Below are 21361 nucleotides of genomic sequence, written 5' to 3'. Positions count from 1 at the left end.
AGAGAAACAGGTGATTTCAGTATCGTATCTCGTAGGTTATGAAACAGACATATAGCGCCCATTGCAGACAGTTTGAAGTGCGACACGCGAATACTTCCTGTCTCATATTTCTTAATGCCTGGTCACGTTCCCCCAACAGGGGTCAGGTCCTACCTGCCTCTACCCTGACCAACGCCCGCGACGTGGACCTGATCTACGAGGGCAACAAGTACGAGACGGAGGTGACGCGCCAGGGCCCCACCAGCTACTTTCTGTGCATGAACGGCTCCACTGTGGAGGCGGAGATCTTCAGGATGGCCGACGGGGGGCTGCTCATCTCCTACGACGGCAGCAGCTACGCCACCTACATGAAAGAGCAGGTGGATAGGTATGTGGGCAAAGATGTGGGAGCGGTCGTTCGTTCGTTCGTTCCCTGAAGTGGGTGATTCTGGAATGAGACAACGATGATCTTTAATATTTGAGAGGGCACCATTTCCCTTATAATTGAATGCTGAAATATGCTCCCAACACTGAACCCGTTGCGGACGAGTCCCGAGTATACTTGGGCAGGTGTCTATGGAAAATATGTGTTGTAGCAAAATCAGCCTGTCCTCAACGGGTTAATTGACAATATTCCTTTCATTACATTTATTATAATTTTCAGAGCAGAGCAGAGAAGGAAAAAAAAAGAAAGATGATATTTACAAGTTATAAAAAGCAGATTTCAGTCATGATAGCAGTTATGTGTAGTAACATGAGTACACTCAGTGAGTAATCTGTCGATGGTGTGCAGTGTTTGGACTGAGAGTTAATGGATGCTGGCAACAGACATTTTTGTAGAAGTTGTCTTTCAAGCTCGTTCAGGAACTTTTCTTTTCTTTTTTTCATTTATGTTTGGTAGTCTGTTAATTAGACTTGTGCAGGGGGAGGGTTTTACACCAGGAAGTCAAATCAACATTTTGGTATGAACATAACTAAAATGAAGAGCTGATATGAGACCTTTAACATTTACATCTCCAAGTTTATTTTACTGTATGTAAGAAACAAGTACTGTATGTGAGGAGCAAGTAAAAAGAAGACTGCTTCTGGTTTCCAAAGGAAAAAAAAACAATAAACAACCAACATATCGACCCAGTAATACTCCTTACATTAGCAATTAGTTCACTCGATGCTTCCCTCTCTCTTTTCTTTCACCAGTTACCGCATCACCATCGGCATCCAGACCTGCATCTTTGAGAAGGAGAACGACCCGACCGTGCTGCGGTCACCGTCGGCGGGCAAGCTCATCAACTTTGTGGTGGAGGACGGGGGTCACGTGTACGCCGGCCAGCCGTACGCAGAGATCGAGGTCATGAAGATGGTCATGAGCCTGAGGGTCAACGAGTCGGGATGGTGAGTGATGCTGGGGTGGGAGGATGGGGGAGCGGGAGGGAGGAGGAGCAATTTGAGTAGGAATTAGTCTGTGTATATACACCTCCACCTCCCACGTACTTGTTTGTGTGTATATGTGAGAGAGAAAAGGGGAGGGGGGTGAAGATGTGAAGTCTGTGCGGGTGTATTTGTGTGTTTTCAGAAGAACTAATGATAATCTATCTGTGGTGGAATTTTCCTGAGCAAGCTTTCTAGTCCTTTGGAAAATCAATTTGATGAGGCAAACTGCATCTTTATTGTACATGCATACCTCTCCAGCTCACTATTCCCTCACACACTTACACTGTAAGTCTTCCCTTTCTCTCCCAACCCTGTCTTTCGTTTCCCTTCTTCTCTCATTTACAAATGTCCACAAAAATAGTGTGTACTTGTCTCTTTCTGAACATCAAAGACATGCACTAGCCATTTATTGTGAGACTTCACTTTAATTCATTCTTGCAATTCTACAGATTTGATTGTACCCAAGTGTCAAAAGATATCCACAATTGTTGTGTCATTCAAAACATTTGGCTTCATTCTTCTCCTTTATGTTCCTTTTTTTCCTCCTACAGTATCCACTATGTGAAACGGGCTGGAGCTGTGCTCGACCAAGGCAGTGTAGTGGCCAAGCTGGACCTGGACGACCCCAGCAGAGTGCAGAAGGTAAAGCTTTGGGTTTTCCCGGCTAGTACTGCCTTCTGTCAGTCGTGTGCTTGATCCAGCTTTGTGGGCATTCTGGACCACGTCGTATATGGAGATTTTTATTTCCATCTCTCCATATTTATGCCATAATCAACAGATTTTAAAGATATTAGATTCTTTGGAACCTTTGTGGCTGTGCTTGTGAATGGGACATCTTCAGCCAAGAAATCATAAAGAAGCAGTTTGAATGGCAACAAGTTTACTAGATGTGCTTGGTCATAGAACTTGGATTGAATATTGATATTTATGTTATTCTGACTTTCTAGGATGATTATCAAAGTTTCGAACCATGCTGTTTTTATCATCATCTGCGTAGTTGTTCCTGTTGTTATCAGTTTCAATTAAGAGACTGATATACTTGTTGACAATGATTTCCATTATTTCTCATCATGTCATCTATGACATTGTTTTATCACTAAGGCAGATGTTTGTTTAGGATAAGTGTGTGTGCTGTGTGAGGAAGCCCTTCCTGAACTGCTTGATTTATTCTGGAGAGACTTTGGAAGAACAACTTGTATTTTACTGTTGTATTAGACCACAACAATACAGAAAAAAAAAAATCACTGAGTGAAATGTATGTAAGTTAAAACAATTCTTTATTTTTCTTTGTTTCCTTCCCCATAGGCACAAGTCTTCACTGGTAAATTCCCAGAACCCACCGGCGTTCAGAACGTGGGCTTCAAACTCAACCAGAAGTTCCGCAAGATCAAGGAAGCTGCTGATAACATCATGAATGGCTACTGCCTTTCTGATCCTCACTTTACCAAGAAGGTAGGAAAGTGCCACCGCATATTAGAATTCATTAAATCTAAGAGAATTTAATGACTTACAGTGTTATTTGCCACAGAATAGTACTGTATGAACCATATATTTCCATGAGTTTTATATTTTATTAATTGTGACTTGCAAGGCATTTTCACATGCTATTGAATTCACAGTTGAGAAACCAAAATGAAAATTGAGAAATAATCGTTTAATATGCCTTTTCAGGAGAAAATTTGTGATTTTCAACGTGGGAATATGATATACAATACGTTTGTGTTACAGGAGGCAATATTTTCCAAAGTTTATTCTTTCATTAATATCATTTGACTCATGAAATATGTGAAAATGAAAACACCACGAAATATACCGGTTACAAAGTGTGATATCATAGAAAGGAAATAAAGTCGATGAAATTGCTCAGTTCAGTTGAGAAATGATTGTAAAATTCAAGTATTAAAAGAAGTTTCAGAAAGTTTGCACAGGACAGATTTAAAGAAGATTTCTTTGTAAAATTGGATGAGTGTCTGAGAGAGGAAACCATGCTGTGTATGAACCAATGTAGGTGAAGCATTTATTACTCAAGAATTCTATACTTTAATCTTTACTCAAATACACGAGAGATAACGTACTAGAGGAAATGAAACCGTAGATTAAATGGACAGTCTGCAAGCAGTACTGGCACCACCTGTATGCGCAACTCCAAGTGAACTACATGTGAACTACAAGACATGAGTTACAATTTCAGCTGTATTAAAAGTTGTTTTTTTTTTCTTTTATTTCTGTTTGCCACCAACCCCAATAATGATTTGCCCCCCTCCCCCTCCCATCATCATCCCACCAGTGCGCCGAGATCACCGACAAGCTGATGTCCGCCCTGCGAGACCCCGCCCTGCCCCTCCTGGAGATGCAGGCCATGGTAGCCAGCATCTCCGGCCGGGTGCCCTCCAGCGTGGAGTCGGAGATACGCAGGCTCCTCAACAACTACAGCAGCAACATCACCTCTGTGCTCTGCCAGTTTCCCAGCCAGCAGGTCAGACTTCGGTTCAAATTATGACCCATGCCTCCATCACCATATCAACTCCTCTTTTGGTCAACTCTATTGTGGTCCCAGCTCTCTCTCTCTCGCGCGCTCTTTCTTTCTTTCATTCTTTCTTTTTTTTTTATCATTACATCTAAGACCCAGCTGTTGAAAAAAAAAACAAAGGCAAGCAAAGAAACATTGTTTAACGCTGGCTAAATTTTCTCGTGAATAGATTTCTACTACACTTTGCCAGTACTCAAGACTACCTAGTGTACCACATGAACATACTCTCCATGTTGATAGGTGAAGTTCATTGGATTTTGCACAGGCTGTCAAGGTCCAAAGGTCAACCTATTCTGTCATATTGCAATTGCTGTTGGACATACAAATGGAAACAAATTGTCCATTGTGTGTGCAGTCATACAACCGTAGGTGTCAACATGGTGAATTGAACTGAGGTTTAATGATGAGTTTCCATAGGATTGTATCCTAGTAGAAATTCTTCTCACGCGATATGTATTTCAGAGCATTCTTGGCCCGGATCCTATCGAAAGTTAACATACTTTAGGCACTCTCGGAGTCTTCTTTTTTTTCAGTACCAATTTTAAAACGTGTGGGTGTAATGTTTTTACTGAGATGTTACTGCAGCAGGAAATGGCATGTTTTAGTGTAGCTGCAAAATTAAGCTATGTACAGAATAGGGTAGATAAGCTCAATAGCAGCATAGAGCTGTTTTAGCAGTGAGTAAAGATATACCCGCTACTGTAGGAGAGATGACAGATGTATTCATGTTTTACATGTTTTGGGCTTGACTCATTTTGATAGAGCTGCTTTGTGAAACTGGCATCTTCTCCCTGTTTCAGATCGCCAATGTGTTGGATCGATACGCAGCCACGCTCCAGAAGAAGGCGGACAGAGAGACGTTCTTCATGCACACCCAGGGCATTGTGCAGCTGGTTCAGAGGTGAGAAGAACTCTTCCATCCATGGGGGAATCTTCTGAAAGGGGAAATGAAAAATCAGGGACAGCATGATGCTAGCGGAGGTTTCTCAAGCTCTGCCTGTAAAGTTCCATGTGGTTTCCCCCTTCTTGAGGATTTCAAACAGTTTCAAATCCCCTCCCATTTCTACCAGTTTAAAATATTATTTCATGAAAGTATCATGTGATCGTTCTGGTAACAAATCAAAAGCGAGCAAAGGGAAAACAAAAGATATTCAGATTTGCTTGGTTCACAGAACCACACTTCTCAATTCATCACCCAAGATTGTACAAATACATATGTACGTGTGGTATACTGTAGAAGCGGAAATTTTTTGCTCGAATAACATTTTGTGCTTGGCTGGGTGAAGCTAATTTTTGCCAATTCGTTGAATGAAAACATCCAAAGCTGTTACATTAACAAGCAAAAATATTCACATACTTTTATTTGCACAATAGTTTCGAAATGCACAAATATTTCCACTTTGACAGTAGTAAATTGAAAAAAACAAAAATCTCGCCAGGTATCGGAACGGTATCCGGGGACACATGAAGTCCATCATCCAGGAGCTGCTGCAGCGCTACCTGGAGGTGGAACGCCGCTTCCAGCAGGGCCCCTACGACAAGTGCATCGTGGCCCTGCGGGACGAGTTCAAGGGCGACATGACCTCCGTCTTCAACATCATCTTCTCGCACTGCAAGGTCCAGAGCAAGAACAAGCTGGTGGTCGGACTCATTGTGAGTGCAGCGCTTGAATTAATTCTCAGCTCTTCCTTTTAACTCTCATTTGCGGCTCAGTTACAATTTCATTTTTATTTGTCTCAATTTCCTGCCCACCTTCCCCCCTTCCCAAATCTTAACTTAAGAACTGCTTGTCGCAGTCTCTTGCTTTATCTGCACATCTTCAGTACACATATTCTTCAATACCCTAATTTCTCGTAACGTGATGATGTACTTTTAATTTTTTTTGCAGCTTGGGCTAGGTTCATAGGAAGTGTGCATACTCCTGGGTTTGAATTCAGATGACAATAAAATATTTAGTATAAATGAGGACTTTAACAATTTGTTAATGACTGTCTTCTTGAATTTTACATGTGATTCTTCTTCTCCCAGCCTTAGCTGAAAACAGTAATTCAGATGCTGTAGATAGGAATATGTTTGATTTTCTTTTTTCCTGTTGCAGATTTTTGTTATTTTTCAACAAAATAAGACCCTTACAAGGCACTATGACATGAACAAACACTCAATGGAAAGTTAAAAATAGTCAGAAAATGGGGCAAACTATGTAGAAAAGAAAACTGATCACATCTCTGTTTTTTCTGTCTGACCCAGGACCGGCTGAGCAGCAGGGAGTCGGGTCTGACGGACGAGCTGACCCCCATTCTGGGCAAGCTGACAACTCTCAACAAGACGGACAACTCCAAGGTGGCCCTGCGGTCCCGCCAGGCCCTGATCGCTGCCCACCAGCCCTCCTACGAGCTCAGGCACAACCAGGTGGAGTCCATCTTCCTCTCGGCCATCGACATGTACGGCCACCAGTACTGCCCAGACAGCCTCAAGGTAAAAAGATTTGAATACAAGAAAAGTTTGTTAAGTTCTGTACAAGCCTGATTGTGTTTATAGTGCACTCATGTTTAATGTGTGCCCTGACTCTGGAAGTTGAAAAGTAAAAAAAAAAAAAGAAGAAGAAAAACAAATCTAATCAAAATTTCCACCAAAATCTTGCGTGCGTTTGCACACATGATGTAAATATACCGACTGGGAACATGCCCTCTTTCCTTTTTTACTTCAGTTGGGGAGAAGTGGTTACTTTAGTTGTTAAAAGAGTGGATGGCGCAAGTCGTATTTGATTATACCGATGCACAAATAATGCCCCTACAGACGCTGTAAGATATTGAATGTGAATATTTGTATGATACTTATGGTTTCTGGTGCATATTCACAATGGCCATTGGTATTGTGGAAGACTTGCTACAAGTGTATGTCTTGAAAACAAATTACTGGATATCAGCGTGTCATATATCATTGTATCATCTTTTGTATGTATCAGCACAAATAAATAGCAGCACATATGTTAGCACTTAGCAGTGCAGCATTTGCAAGTGTATTGATTGTTACAGCAGTGTGGTATAAATCAATGTTAATTATTTCTCCTGTTGATGACCTGTAGTAGACACCCCATCCTTTGCTCCTCTGCTCATGTGTGCAGATGTTTGATACCCTCTCTCTTTCTGGTACAGTATGTAACCTGTTAATCAATAATTTCTTATACTTAAAATTGTTTCTAATTTACCTGTGTGGAAAAAACACCAACAACTAAAAGACAATGTGAAAAATGTGTGACTCAGATGAATACAGTGTTACAGAGGAGCACTATTTGATAGGTTTGGAGATGATCTGTTTGGTTCATCCTCAGGGGGGTGTTTCATCAACGCTTGTCAGCGCCGACCACTGTCGGCGCTGACCAATTTCAGCAAAATTCTTGGTTTTGATTGGCTGAGATGCTCTGGTCACTGACTGTTACTATGGTAATTCAATTTGTCAGCGCCGACAAACGTTGATGAAACACCCCCCAGATATCACATGTAACAAACGAAAAATATTGAGATATGTCGTATGTGTTGTATATCTCTGCACATGCTTATCTTTCAGAAATTGATCATGTCGGAGACGACAATCTTCGATGTGCTTCCCGACTTCTTCTTCCACATGAACAGTGTGGTCAGGCAGGCTGCTCTAGAGGTGCGTTCTTCCTCTGATAATATCATATTATGATATAATGATGTGATATATAGATAATGATTCAATGAAATGCTTCCTTGCAGAACATATTCGAGGGTTGTCGCCCTCATACTTGCACAGTTTCTACATTGGGTTATGCCACTTGTCTCGAGTGTGCAAATGATAACTCGTCAAGCTGTCTGTTGACTTCAGCTAAAACTGCACGATCATGTTTGACTGATGAACGTAGCTAAAGTTCAAAGTAATTGAATTTTCCTTCTTTTTTTTACCCCTCCTTCGTATCCTTCCCTATTTTCCCTATCTTTTCCCCTTGTTTGTCTGTCTGTCTGTTTGTTTCTCTCACTTGCTCTCTCTGTCTCTTTCTCATTCTCGCAGTTAATGAGGTTTAATTGAAAGCCATAATTATCATAAATACTTTTTGATGATGCATGTATTTCTGTTCATTGAATCATCCCCAACACACTTTGCAATATCAGTTCACTATGGTAGACAAGTGGAGCATATTTTCCAGATGTTGTAATGAGATTTGATCTTTCTATCTGTCTATTGTGTAATGCACAAAATATGTGCACATGGTTCATCGTAACAATACTGGGACATCCACATCAACATGTTGAGGACGGGTCCTGAGTATACTCATGTTGGCGTCTATTGGAAATGCATGTTGTAGCAAAATCAATCCGTCCCCAGCGGGTTGAAGATTTTAGTCCGCCAATCTCATTTTGCCCTTGCTATTTCCAACAGGTGTATGTGAGGCGGGCATACATTGCCTATGACCTGAACTGCCTACACCACGCCATGCTGTCCAATGGACTCTGTCTGGTGGAATTCCAGTTCATGCTTCCGTCATCTCACCCGAACAGGTAAATGGAACGCTCCAACATCAGAGGGGTTTTTTTTTTGTGTGTGTGTGTAATGAAATCAGGATGCATGCTGTCAGAGGGATTCATCCATTTTTAGTGTAGGGGAGGCCTGGCATGGTATCAGATAGCCAATGAAAATACTGCCATCAAGTTAAGTTAGGGTACAGTCATTGCATATTCTTTTGTGTAATTAAACCAGGAATATGACATCATGAAGCAGTGAATGAAATGCAGCAATAAATCCTTGAAGTATGTACCTGCATATTTTGCTTGGGGAAGGAGGGAATCTCACTTACTCGAAATCTGGAATGACACTGTTTGATGGTTCAGTTGCTTTTGAATGATTGTGGCAAATGCTTCTTAATAATGAGCAGCTCTACACAAAAAGAGTGTCTTTCCACTTTGGTGTGTGCGCAAGATTTTCATTAATCATTCAATTTGATTTTTGTCATGATGTCCAGTTTCATTCAATTTGATTTGATGGTTTGAAGTGCATTTTCCCCCCTCCATCCTTTTTTAAAGAGTCATGATGCTAATAGCATGAAAAAAAGAAGTCATGATATATGCCCCAAAAAACTCATTATTCAACCATGTTCCAAGGTAGCTAGAAATTAGTTTTGGAAAAATGTATACATTCAGATTGTCCTTTCTTCCTTTTATATCTTTTTTCTGCTCAGATATTCTTAATGTGCAAGTCCAATGATTCAAGTATTTTCAAATTCAGTACATTCTCATTTTTCCCCCATTTTATTTTTTATTCTTTTTTTACAGAGACATACAATTCACTGTTTGTCTCATGACAGTTGTTGAGGAGTGTTATAAGTCCAGTACTCATGCATTTGTTAAAAAGGGAGTACTCAGTAGATTAAACAGTACAATGAAAGCATTGTGTACCAATCATCAAAAATATCTTGCATTAGCTCCTAGTTTGAATTGTTACGTAATCCTCCCAACTATTATTGTGTCTTATAGAGCTACCCTTGGGGCTGTAACATCATTACACTAGAATGGAGTTTGGTCAATAAAGAAGCTAAGAAGCTGAGAATACAAGTAAAATAGCTTTCTGTGTAATAAATAATTGATAGACGGGCATGTTAAGCCATAAGAATTGTTATTAATTCTTAATCTTGATTTTTAACAGTGTACGAAGCTGTGGTGTGTCACATGCAGGGGAACACTGTGAAAGGCAGATATTTACAGGGATATCTCATAATGGGTTCCTATGCACAAAATACAGAGGCAGGGTCTACTACATACATGCTCTGAAGTCATGGTCAATGATCCTTCGGTTGCATGCGTGTGATTTACAAATTAGCCTACTTTGTACATGTGCTTTCATCCGTGCTTTAGTTTGCACATTGTGCCTGGTTTATTCTGCGTCAATTTTCTGCTGCCACAATGTACGTTCATCCATCTATGACTTAGACATGCTCGCCTAGTTGTCTCTGCCTCAAGGGATATGCGCTGGGCAGGAATGGGCTTCATAACAATGTGAGAAATCCAGGAATGATATTGAGGGTACACACCATCAAAATGTCTGAAAGAGTGAGAATGAATGCCTGCTATGTTACTTGCAGGCAGGCCACATTGTGTACTCGCTACAGGTGACAAATATATCAGATTTAACCGTTGTGTGATATTTGCTGAGAAACACCCTCAGAATAGTCTGGGTAGTCATTCCAGCAAATGAGCATTGTTATTAAAGATACACATATGACTGTGCTTTAGAATGCCATTGAATCTGCGACAGACATGCAGGACAATTGCTATAAGCATTGCTTCAGCCAGATTTTATTTCTTACCATTTCAACCTGGTCCTTAATTCCTGCATCTCAATATATATGTTTTCACTGCCATTTGAGACTTGGTTCCAACAGATAAAGATTTATATCCCTGTGATGTAGAACTCATGTGTACTGTATTTGCCTCCGTGGAGTAAACATCTAATTCATTTACTCTCCATCTATAATTCAGCTATGCTCAGATACCAGTGGTGCAATAAAACATCTATTTGAGCATATGTCTATAAAATACCAACCTTGCCTCAGCTGCTACCCACATATTTTACTAATATATTGCGACATCAATCAACTTCAAAAGAATATTGCAACACTTTATTAATGGACATGGATCCATCTAATGTGTCATATCAACTCTTTAAAAAAAATCAGTATGTATTGCATAGTCTAAATAAATTTCACACCTTCAAGATCTGACATGTTGAATAGGTGAGATTGTCAAGTAGAATATTATGAGCTAATGCTGTCACAACTGTCTTGAATTCTCTTGTCTAAATAGAAGATTCTCATAATCAGATGTACCCCTTTTTCTTGTTTTTTTACACCCTATGGTTCCTAGTAGTTGACAGGGTTCCCCCCCCCCCAAAAAAAAAAAAAAAAAAAAAATGTAAATTATAGTTCTGGAACAATTTTGACACTTCCCCAGATCTTCAACAGTGATAAGGTGTGTTTACCAAATGGTAAATTATGGGTTTTGTACTGTCACAACTGTCTTTAATATCAAGATGGAAGATTTAATTCGATAACCAAATGTACCCCTTTGTCTTGTGTTTTGCATCCCAAGGTTCCTAATAACTGACAGGGGGCACAATGTTCCAGGCACTAAAAGTGTCAAAAAGAAAAAGTCTAATAGCTCAAGGTGAGAGACGAGATGCCCATGGACGGGGGCGGGGCACGAGTTTGGCCCCCAAACGAGCCCCGTTTGTGGTCCTATCCCCCGCTTGTTTCTCACTTCCTTCTTGTGACACCGGTACTAAAACCTCCAAGTGCATGAGTTTGTGTCCACATGTAATCCTTGCTTTATATCTTCTTCAAGTACCACTCTTATTAGACATTTGCAGCACTACTAAAAAGCTTTTGTCTGCTTGCAGTTTGATTCAACTTCTGAAAATGGTTTTGCAAACCTGGGAATCCCCTCACAAGTTTTTGAGTGTAGTGGATTCACAGTTTTGTAAAATTATCCACGTAGTTTCTTCACGACGTCACCATAACCTCAGCTGTTCTCTGTTATACCCAATTTGTCTATGTTGGCTTGTGTTTCTGCCCTACACTTGATCTATACATCTACAACCCTTTTTTTCCAAGTAATCAGGACTGTTTGTTTGTTTGTTTGTTTGTTTGTTTTTAGTTAGAAATGTATCTGCTTTTCTTGCTAAATCTCTTGATATTATTCATTACTGACATTAGTGCATTTGCACATCAGTTATTTTGTATAACAAGCATTTTAACTTTTGAATCACTCAGCACATCTTTGCCTGTATTTTCTCTCAACTTTGCAAAAAAAAAAAAAAAAAAAAAAGATATGCTTGCCTAATACTTCCACTTTTTATGCTAAACCTCAGTTATTTCATAGGGGTATTCATCCCACTTCACACTAAATGGTCATCTTCTTTCTTTTCATTTTCTACTATTTATATCTTTATGATGCACATTTCTTTTTTAGTAAATAGCTGTCAACAAATGCTCTTTCACTTTTTTTTTCAAGTTTTTCAAGTTTTGGTAGTAGTTGGAAGACCCACAAAAATTGATGATCTGCATCGAGATCTCTAGAATTTTCCAGTAACTTTGCAGCTCCCTGTTTATACATTAGTTCTGACATCTGTATTCAAATGATATAGTACCACCACTCTAAACAAGGTTGTTGATGAGGTGCCGTGTCTCTGGAGCGGGTATCCTTGTGGGCTATCTCACCCTGTAAAAATTGGGCTCTGCTGTTGCTGACACCATATCTCAGAATGATGATGTCGTTTTCGGCGCCTTTATAGAGAAGATATTGTTACTTTCTTCATAATAATATGGTTATAATATTCATATTTCAAACCTAAGGATCAATTTTAGCCACATTGGCCTGTCAATTGCAGAACCACAAATCATGTATTCCTCTTGATTTTTCCTTATATATACACTATATATTCCATCATTTTTATCAGCTGTTGGATATTATACAGATCATTGCCATTGTAGAGGTGTAATGCAAGACTTGACATCCCTGTGGAAAGTTGTATTTTGCTCAAGAGATTATATTTTCGTGAAGTGTGAAATGCCGAGGGGGAAAACATTTTCTTGAGGGCAAAATATAACTCCCAAGTCACTGACAAGTGCTATATTACAAACATAGACAAGGCAATAATTTTATTGTATGGTCTACATAAGTACGCATCGTGTCATTCTCACCCTTTGGGCAGTGGGTCAAATTCTGGAATTATATTACCTGACGTGACATCACTACACACAGTACAACTATTTAAATCCTCACTGTACTAGACACAAGATTTTGATATGACCAATCACCAACCAATATTTATGCAGACCATTTTATTATATTGCACTATTCTCTCCACTTCATTCTTTGTCATGTTGCATTTGTACAAAATTTTACTTAGCATTTTGTCAGCCATTGTTTGTCAATTTTGTCTTCCATGTTTGCATTTCCTGTCTTAATTTGTAATGACTTACTGACCTCTGATTTCTTCTTTTTTTTTCTTGCCTGTCCTCACAGATGTTTTAATTTGTATTTCTGAGGATTTGATGTATTTTCTTTAAAAAAAAAAAAAATTGTTCAGTTGCATCCATCTGTATTGATTGTGGTTGTAGACTAGACACCCTTGGCACAGTGTGTTAATATGAAGGAGTAGCTTGCAATTCCTCTATCTGTGTTGTGACATCAAAAGGAAATGACGTCTTTCTGTACTTCTGACATTAACCCTTGTCTTCCCACTCACCCAGTGTATGTGCTCAAATCTCTGCTATGCTTACAATTTTCTTGTACTACACTATTGTTTGATTCATATTTACAAATGAAGAGTTTGTTTGCAAAAACCGATGAGTCCATTTTTGAAGATTTTGAAGTAAGATCTCTGTCATAAAGTACAAAATGATACCTTTTAAATGATATATTGGTCACTACATATAAAGGTACATTTTTGAAGTGATGGTCTAAAGAAGTAAAAACTTCCTTATTATTCTCTTTATTTTTCGTGACCTTTAATTGCAAATATCTCCATTTGGCAAATATGGACTTATCGTTTTTGCAAACAAACTCTTCAAATATTTCACATTCTCTGTAATACAGCAGTTTACAACTTTCCCTTCATTTCAAATGTAATCTGGGTGTCATCGTGTATTATGTTCTGAATGGAAAGTGTTTGTGTATGATTCAGTTCTACACATGATATACTCAGAAGTTATTGATTGCGTGTCTTTCAGTAGAATCAGTCTAAGAGTAAATGAGGCTACAGATGCTGCAATTTCAGATTGAATACTTGTTGTTTATGTCAGAATAGAATTAGAATGACACCCCATGAAAGTAAAAGGTCACTGGCGAAAAAAGACAGCCATTCTGGTATTTTTGTGGCATCATTTTTCTTTCGTCAATCTTTCTTCAGATGATTGTAACCACAAATTTTACTGGAGCTTTAGAAAAAACACAAAGAAATCAGTGATGTATTGAGGCAACACGGCAGCATGTAATACAATTTTGGGCAGAGACTTGCCATTGCCTCTGCTTTTATTGTGATTCAAATTGCACCATAATGATAAGTTATTTGTGATCATGCAGTCCCTAGTACATGTTCATGTTTGGATTTCGAAAGCATTGGTGCTGTATACATAGGGTCTTACTGAGGTGCTGTTTTGGCTTCAAAACTTTCCTTTTGTGCCATATTTTAAGAAGATACTCTGATCTTGTTGAGCCCACAAGGCTCATCAAGTCTAGTTCTAGTCTAGATGGTCAATGTAAAGAGCCAAAGAGAAAAGAACAATTGCAGCTGATCCAAATTATTGATCTATGCCCTACTTAGATTTATTACAAGATATTGATTTAAGAGATATTACTCTAAAGACTTCAAAAGATGTGAACAGATATCTTATGTTCATCCTGATAAGAGCTGCTTGAGACATTTGTTAAGTATCCTTTGCTACGCTGGTCAAATTTGCTGTTTACTCTCATGTTTTTGCATTCTTCCCAGAGGTCTGTTGCATGAAGAGTTTACAGTTTGAAATCAAACCTGGAAATGACAAAGATTCATTTTAAAAACAAGTTTTATATGGAAGTTTGGTATCAAAGGCAACATCATCATCATCATCCAGTGAGACCATGTTCCTCGGTGATTGAGTGTCTGCTCTTACTGACAACTTTCAAACTCGCTTGTTTCTTTCCACAGGGGCAAGACTCATAGTGTGTAAGTCATGGCATGGTATAGCATGGCATGGCACGACTCGGCAATCGTTCATTCTGCTCTTCTTCTTTTTTTTCTGTTTTTTTAGTCATATCTACCCTTTGAACACCAACGACTTGACCTGTAACTCATGACTAAACACAAACACACATAAAAGTCACACTGAATAACATGGTATTATTTCTGACTGAGAAATTGTGCAATAATGATAGTAATTATGATATTGATAATTATGATAATCATAATGTAAATAATAACAATAACAACAACAATTATATTTATGATGATAATAATAATAATAATAATAATAATAATAATAATAATAATAATAATAATGATAATAAAAATGATAATAATGATAATGATAATAATAATAATAATAATAATAATAATAATAATAATAATAATAATAATAATAATAATAATAATAATAATAATTATTATTATTATTATAATAACAATGATAACAGTAATAATAACAATAATAATAATCATCATCATCATAATATTATTAGTAGTAATGATAGGATAATCATACTACTACTACTACTACTACTACTACTACTACTACTACTACATTTTTTGTTTTGTCAATCAAAATACCTTGCTATCATCGTGATGTATTCAATTTTTAGGTCATTGCAATACCAAAATGTAAAACAGTCGAGCTACAATCCAGAAATGTGTGAGGGTTTTTTTCGGTCCTGAAAACATTGGCTGTGATTAAAGTCCAGGATTTATATATAGTCAACATTGGTCATCAGTCATGATACCATCGTTCACACATGTACATGTATCCTGATCATATCTGAAGACATAAGATATGCCCAACTTTTGGCATATATTCTTGATACCATTTCTGATTAACTTCATTCCATGATTGTTTCAGTAACTTACAAAGATGTATCATACCACCAAATTTTTTGGCAAATATTTTTATTTCTTTTCCTTTTTTTCCCCGGCTCTTAATACACATTTATTGTTAACAGATGTTCTTCTCAAGCGGATGAGTGTGTAATAACAGTTTGGTCTTGTTTTTCTGATTTAGTTAAGATTAGCTTCCTAAACTGATATTTCCTCATTTTCTCGCTGTTGCGTGTCACTGAATTTTTTACTGTAGATAGTTTTGATAACAAGATGTCTCAAGATAACGTCCTTGCATGATGTGGCAATGCTTCCCATGTAAATATGTCAAGCATGGTAATGTTCATTTACATCAACCTGTGTCTATGTTTTACTTTTGACAGTAAGACCTCGATGGAGATCTGATAGCCACTTCTGTTTTCAGTGGCAGGCATGCTGTTGGTTTTAGATTAATTAGATTTTTTTTCCCCTTTAAGAGTTCATCAGAATAATTCACATTTAACAAGGTGTGGTGATATGGTCTTGCTCTGCTATCACATATGTGTAGTTTGATACTGTTAAACTCGTGTAATTATTAATTTCTTTGTCTTTTTCTGTCTTAAACGTAGAGTGAGATAATTTTCTGCGGTAACAAAGTTTGCTTGATTAAAGTGAGTTACTGTGCTTTATGTAGAACTTTGCTTCACATGGATTTCATAACAGAAGCCATTCAGAATCAAAAGAAAGAGAGATTTTATAATTTCAGTAGCAGACATATGAAATTTTAGGTGACAGCATTTGACATAATGATTAATATTTGTACATGAGAAATCTTCTTTCTTCTTCTTTTTTTTTTTCAAGGGGAAAGTTGATTAACCATGTTTAAAAGGTGCACATGCCAGGATTGTGCTTTACATGTGTAACTCCCTGTGTCACTTCACTTATCTCATGAGTTATGGAGAGAACTTAGTATTTTTTCTGCTCTAACTTTTCTCAAAATATGTGATGAAGTTCTAACAGTAAATTAACATATTAATAGGGAAGAAGAGTTGGTGGCCATCATCTGCATTTGGGAACCATACATTCTTTTTTTCCCCTTGTACCTACCACTACAGGTGGTGTGAGCAGTGTTTGGATTGTTGACACACATTACTGGAAATAATATCTTTATGTGTGTACTCTCATTACATTTTACTAATCAATGCAGAACATTCAGTATGCTAACAGTAATCTTATAACGTTGAGGTGATACTATTTAATCATGAATATCCTCCCAGTCATCTTGCATATTTGTACGTCTAATTATTTTTCACTCATTCCTCAAACTACTGACCTGAGTGTCTGTGGAAATCATTTTCTCAAATAGCCATCTTGAGTGGAAAAACAAGCCCCAAATTGAATGAAAAAGTGTTCTCAGAATATATCATTACATCACTGGATCACCTACGATCTGCATATGTGCTCACATGAAACCGTACAGTCTGTTCTACGTCTTAACATCACTGATCTTTAACTCTCATGTTATTACACTGTGTATGGGGAAACTGATTTTACAGTATCTCTGATATTCCAAGACTTTGGTCTGTAGAGGGTTAATAATTTATATTCAAAGAGGACCTTTTCCATGTCTTTGCACCTTGTTTTATCTATTTAAATGGCTTTTGCATGTTGACGGCTTCCCTCTGATTCAACGTAATGACATGAATATATGCATTGATGTTGCCTCGCTCTTTTCTTAAAACATTTCACTTCATTTTACGTAACACTTTACTTATAAGAATATAATTCCAACTATTTAACTCTCTGTGATATATTTGTCCTAGTCTGCATGTGAGCAGGGTGTATGAAATGTGACATCATACATGTGTATATTATATCTTTTTTGTCATGAGTTTGCATTTGGCATTTTGAAAAGTTCAATGACCTCGTCAATTTAAATGCAAATCTCAACTGACGTGCAAGGCTGTACAAGTATAAATGTACATGGTTGACTGGAATTTGCTACGTCAGTAGCTGTTAAAAGTCAGTGTCTTTAAAAAGGCTGTAAGGTTAAACAGAACAGGTTGGCACTAAATTTCTGTGACAATGTTAAACGGGGGTTAGGTAACTTTTAGCCAAAATGCTAAAGTTAATTATCACTGGAAGAATGAAAAGATTAAAGGGGGTGCAGACAGCTAAGGGAATGTGCTTGTTTCTGGAGCAACTTTATCTGCAAAGATTTCTCAAAAGAGTGTACAACTTGAAGTGATGGATCAGATTGGCTCATATTCTCTGTTAAGGGGATTAAGAGAGTTTAAAAAAAAAAAAGACAAGGTGGGGTCAAATTTCTGCTTTCAAATGAATGAGCTTGCTTGCTTCAGTGATAAATAATAATGCATACTTGTGGGTATAATCACACATCTATCAGATCCTCATGCTAGTTGATGTAATGTGTACTGGTGTTTATAGTGGCCATAGTTAGAACCTTTGTGTGTTTGCTTCCATACACTGCAAATAGCACAAATATTTCTGCACAGACAAATGACCCAAATTTCTTTTTTTCTTACAACTGCATGTTTCAAACAGGTAAGACAGCTTTTTTTGCACCATCTGCATGGCATAATCTGATTGTGATTTATCATGCACAAACAAATATATGTCAAGTTTACTGGATATCGCATCGTTCTTAAAACTGTTTTATAATTGGTTTCAATTTAATCTTGGTATTGGCAGGATCGTGAAGTCGCCCAGGTCTGACGGCATGCCCCGTGTGGCTAGCCTCGGGGAGGAGTTGTCGGGAGCCTTTCTACCTCCCTGCCAGCGCACTGGCCTTATGTGTGCCTTCGCCAGTATGGCTGACTTTGAGAAGTAAGTCATTCACTGCTCTGAGCTTGTGGCCGATGGTCGAGAAGAGGGTTACAGTTCATTATTTTGTAGGTCGTTGCTGTGAAAATGAAGTAAGAATCATTATTCTGAAGGTCTGTTTATCCAAAAATGAAAGAGGGATAATTTTTCTGAAGGGACGTTAATCCAGAAATGGACATGAAGTTCATTATTCCAAAGGTTCATTAATCTGAATATGAAAAAGGGTTCCATAATGAAGGGTTGCACAAATTCTGAAGTTTCCTTATAGTATGTACCTTCTGTTCATTTTTGCATTAAAGAACCTTAATTTCATTTTCAGACTAACAAACCTTTGGAAGCACGAAGCTACTTTCATTTTTGGATTAACAAACCTTCGACAGAAAAACATTCGTAACAACACCACAGATGTTTGGATTAATGAACCCTACTTATTTTCAGATTAATGGACATGTGGGTATCTGGAATTTGTGTGTTTCAGAATACTTAAAGGGGAAGGCTAGTAACTGATCAGTGGGAATCAGTGGAAATGCTGGGAGATGATTGTTCCAATCCTTATGGGATTCATTCAAGAGTTCATTGTATATCTATTGTTGTGTGAAAATGATTTGCTTCAGAACGGTCTCATATTCAAGTAATGTGCAGATTAATGCTCCGTCACTGACCAGGGACGCTAACCTGGAAGCATTAAACTGCACATTACTTGAATATGAGACCATTATGAAGCAAATCATTTTCACACAACAATAGATATACAATGAACTCTTGAAAGAATCCCATAAGGATTGGAACAATCATCTCCCAGCATTTCCACTGATTCCCACTGATCAGTTACTAGCCTTCCCCTTTAAAACCTTTGGAATAATAAACCTTGTGTCATTCTCGGATTAACAAAGCTTTGGAATAATTAACATCATCTGAGAAGAGAGAGATGCATGTGAATTGGCCTAGTACCCACTGATGCAAAAACACAAAAGTAATAATCTAATCTGTCCTCAGGTCATTCGACGAGGTCATCGACCGCTTCAGGGACATGCACCTCAACTTCTCGGCCGGCTGCAACGCCGACAACATTCCGGAGAATAACTGCGAGATCGACGAGCCCATCCACATCGTCAACGTGGCCATCCAGTACAAGGAGCTTCAGAGCGACGCCCACCTCTCTGAGATGTTCCTGGCCTTTGTTCAGGCGAAGGTAATCTTTATACTACATACTGGTCCAGAATCAAATGCATGGCTAGAAGCCCAAGTACTGTATACGCCAAATATTTCGAAAGGTCTTTATTTTTTGCGAATTTTGCGAGTTGGGTGCCATCCGTGAATTCAAAAACACACAAAAATATTAACTCTGATCCCAACATGAATGTGGTGGGCATGCATGCATTTCTCTGTTCTGAACTGTACTCCACAATCACAAATTTAACCACTTGCGAAATTGTCACGAAGTCTTGATTCACGAAAAGTTAGACTCGCTAAATATATGGCATATACAATGTACAGTATTCAAAACAATACCAACAACCATTGCTTTGCTTTGTAGAAACTGGAATCTGCAGGAAATCCAACAATGATTTACCTTCAGAATAGAGAGAAAATACATTGTAATATATCATTTTAACCCTAACTAGGCCGGGCTATTTAGGAAGATCATAGAGCCGGGGGGGGCCTCCCAGGCCCCCCCTCCAGATCTCGGCCATCGACCGCGCGATCGCGACGAAAATTGGCACACACATTGCCTATGATGTAATCTAAAGTACCATGAAGTTAAATTTTTAAACAAATTATCATTTATGCTAAATTATGCTAATCTATGAGTGATGATGCATGAAATCAGACAATTTGGTATAAATCACTAAATAAAGCTCAAAATGGGCACATTTTTTGTGTAAATATTCTTTTTAGTGTCCTAAGCAAATATAAGAGAAAAAAATTGTGCCATCAGAAAAAATTTCCTAAGTATTTTATTGTTTTTTGAATTTCTTATGTATTTCTTTGTTTTTTCGACTTTATGTTTTTCATTGTTTTTTCGATGAAACTTGTTTGCGACATTGTTCCGAACAAGAAAATATATCAATAATTGATTTTAATCAATAAAACCCCCAAATAATCATGCTTTTATGAAATTTGCCTGTAAGCACAGTTTGCATTGAAATTGTACACAAATTCACGTTTTTGAGCAATTTTTGGTCTGACATGCACATACATATTTATGCGCAATTTCGAAACCGCGCGCCCGGGCATCGCAAATTTGGTGTCAAAAGATGCGGGAGACTTGAAAGAAAAAAGTCATGAAACGTCGCGGCGATAGCTTCTCGCGTTAGCGATTCATCGCGCGGAACGTCGAGGGGGGGGCCTCGGAGGCCCCCCCCCCCCCGGCCTAGTTAGGGTTAATGCTCCCTACACACGTACGTGTAGTTCTGAACACATTTTCGTTCATTGGCATTGCACTTCAAGTGTCGTAGTGTACATCAGGAAACTTAACTCTTTTTTTTTTTTTTTTAGACTGGACTTTGCATTCCTTGCAGTTTAACCTCTCTCGCCTAATAGATCAGTCTTGTTCAAGCTGTTGAAAAGTCTCAAGTAAGAAATTGTGGTCAAGAACCACACTTATGAATAGAAACTTAAAGAGCACGGTTTCTTTTTATTCTAAACATACATCTTGTACTAGAAAATGGCAGCTTGCATTTAAGTGCAGTTCCTACACATTTTTACTCAATGGAGGAGATAAATAAACCGTAATATTTTATGTTTTTTCTTTTTTTTTTTTCTTCTCACTCTACAGAAAAGGAAGCTGTTTGAGCGAGACATCCGTCGTCTCACCTTTGTCATCTTCCAGAGGAGGGAATTCCCCAAGTATTTCACCTACCGGGCTAGGTTGGATGTGAGTAACAGCCAATCAGATCCATGCTGACATCCAAACCTTTTTCAAACATTTTTCAGTGGTGCATGCGATTGTTTCTTAAATATCAGAGATTCACTTGTCCATTTATTTTGCTTGGTTTGTATATACGCTGCAAAATC

General features: G+C 38.1%; 1 protein-coding gene across 1 annotated transcript in view; it reads left to right on the top strand.

Annotated features, from left to right (window-relative positions):
* LOC140228674 (acetyl-CoA carboxylase-like) overlaps nt 1-21361 on the top strand; it is a 91247-nt gene that overhangs the window by 37284 nt on the left and 32602 nt on the right. The window contains exons 16-29 of the mRNA XM_072308936.1: nt 140-367; nt 1177-1371; nt 1962-2052; nt 2716-2862; nt 3698-3886; nt 4741-4841; nt 5380-5593; nt 6188-6415; nt 7508-7597; nt 8342-8460; nt 11044-11118; nt 18212-18346; nt 19340-19535; nt 21123-21221. Coding sequence (XP_072165037.1) covers nt 140-367; nt 1177-1371; nt 1962-2052; nt 2716-2862; nt 3698-3886; nt 4741-4841; nt 5380-5593; nt 6188-6415; nt 7508-7597; nt 8342-8460; nt 11044-11118; nt 18212-18346; nt 19340-19535; nt 21123-21221 — 2107 coding nt within the window. The remainder of the gene's footprint in view (nt 1-139; nt 368-1176; nt 1372-1961; nt 2053-2715; nt 2863-3697; nt 3887-4740; nt 4842-5379; nt 5594-6187; nt 6416-7507; nt 7598-8341; nt 8461-11043; nt 11119-18211; nt 18347-19339; nt 19536-21122; nt 21222-21361) is intronic.

This window comes from Diadema setosum, chromosome 5 (genome assembly GCF_964275005.1).
Source record: "Diadema setosum chromosome 5, eeDiaSeto1, whole genome shotgun sequence".
Lineage (NCBI taxonomy): Eukaryota > Metazoa > Echinodermata > Echinoidea > Diadematoida > Diadematidae > Diadema > Diadema setosum.
This window is presented reverse-complemented; position numbering and strand designations above follow the sequence as displayed.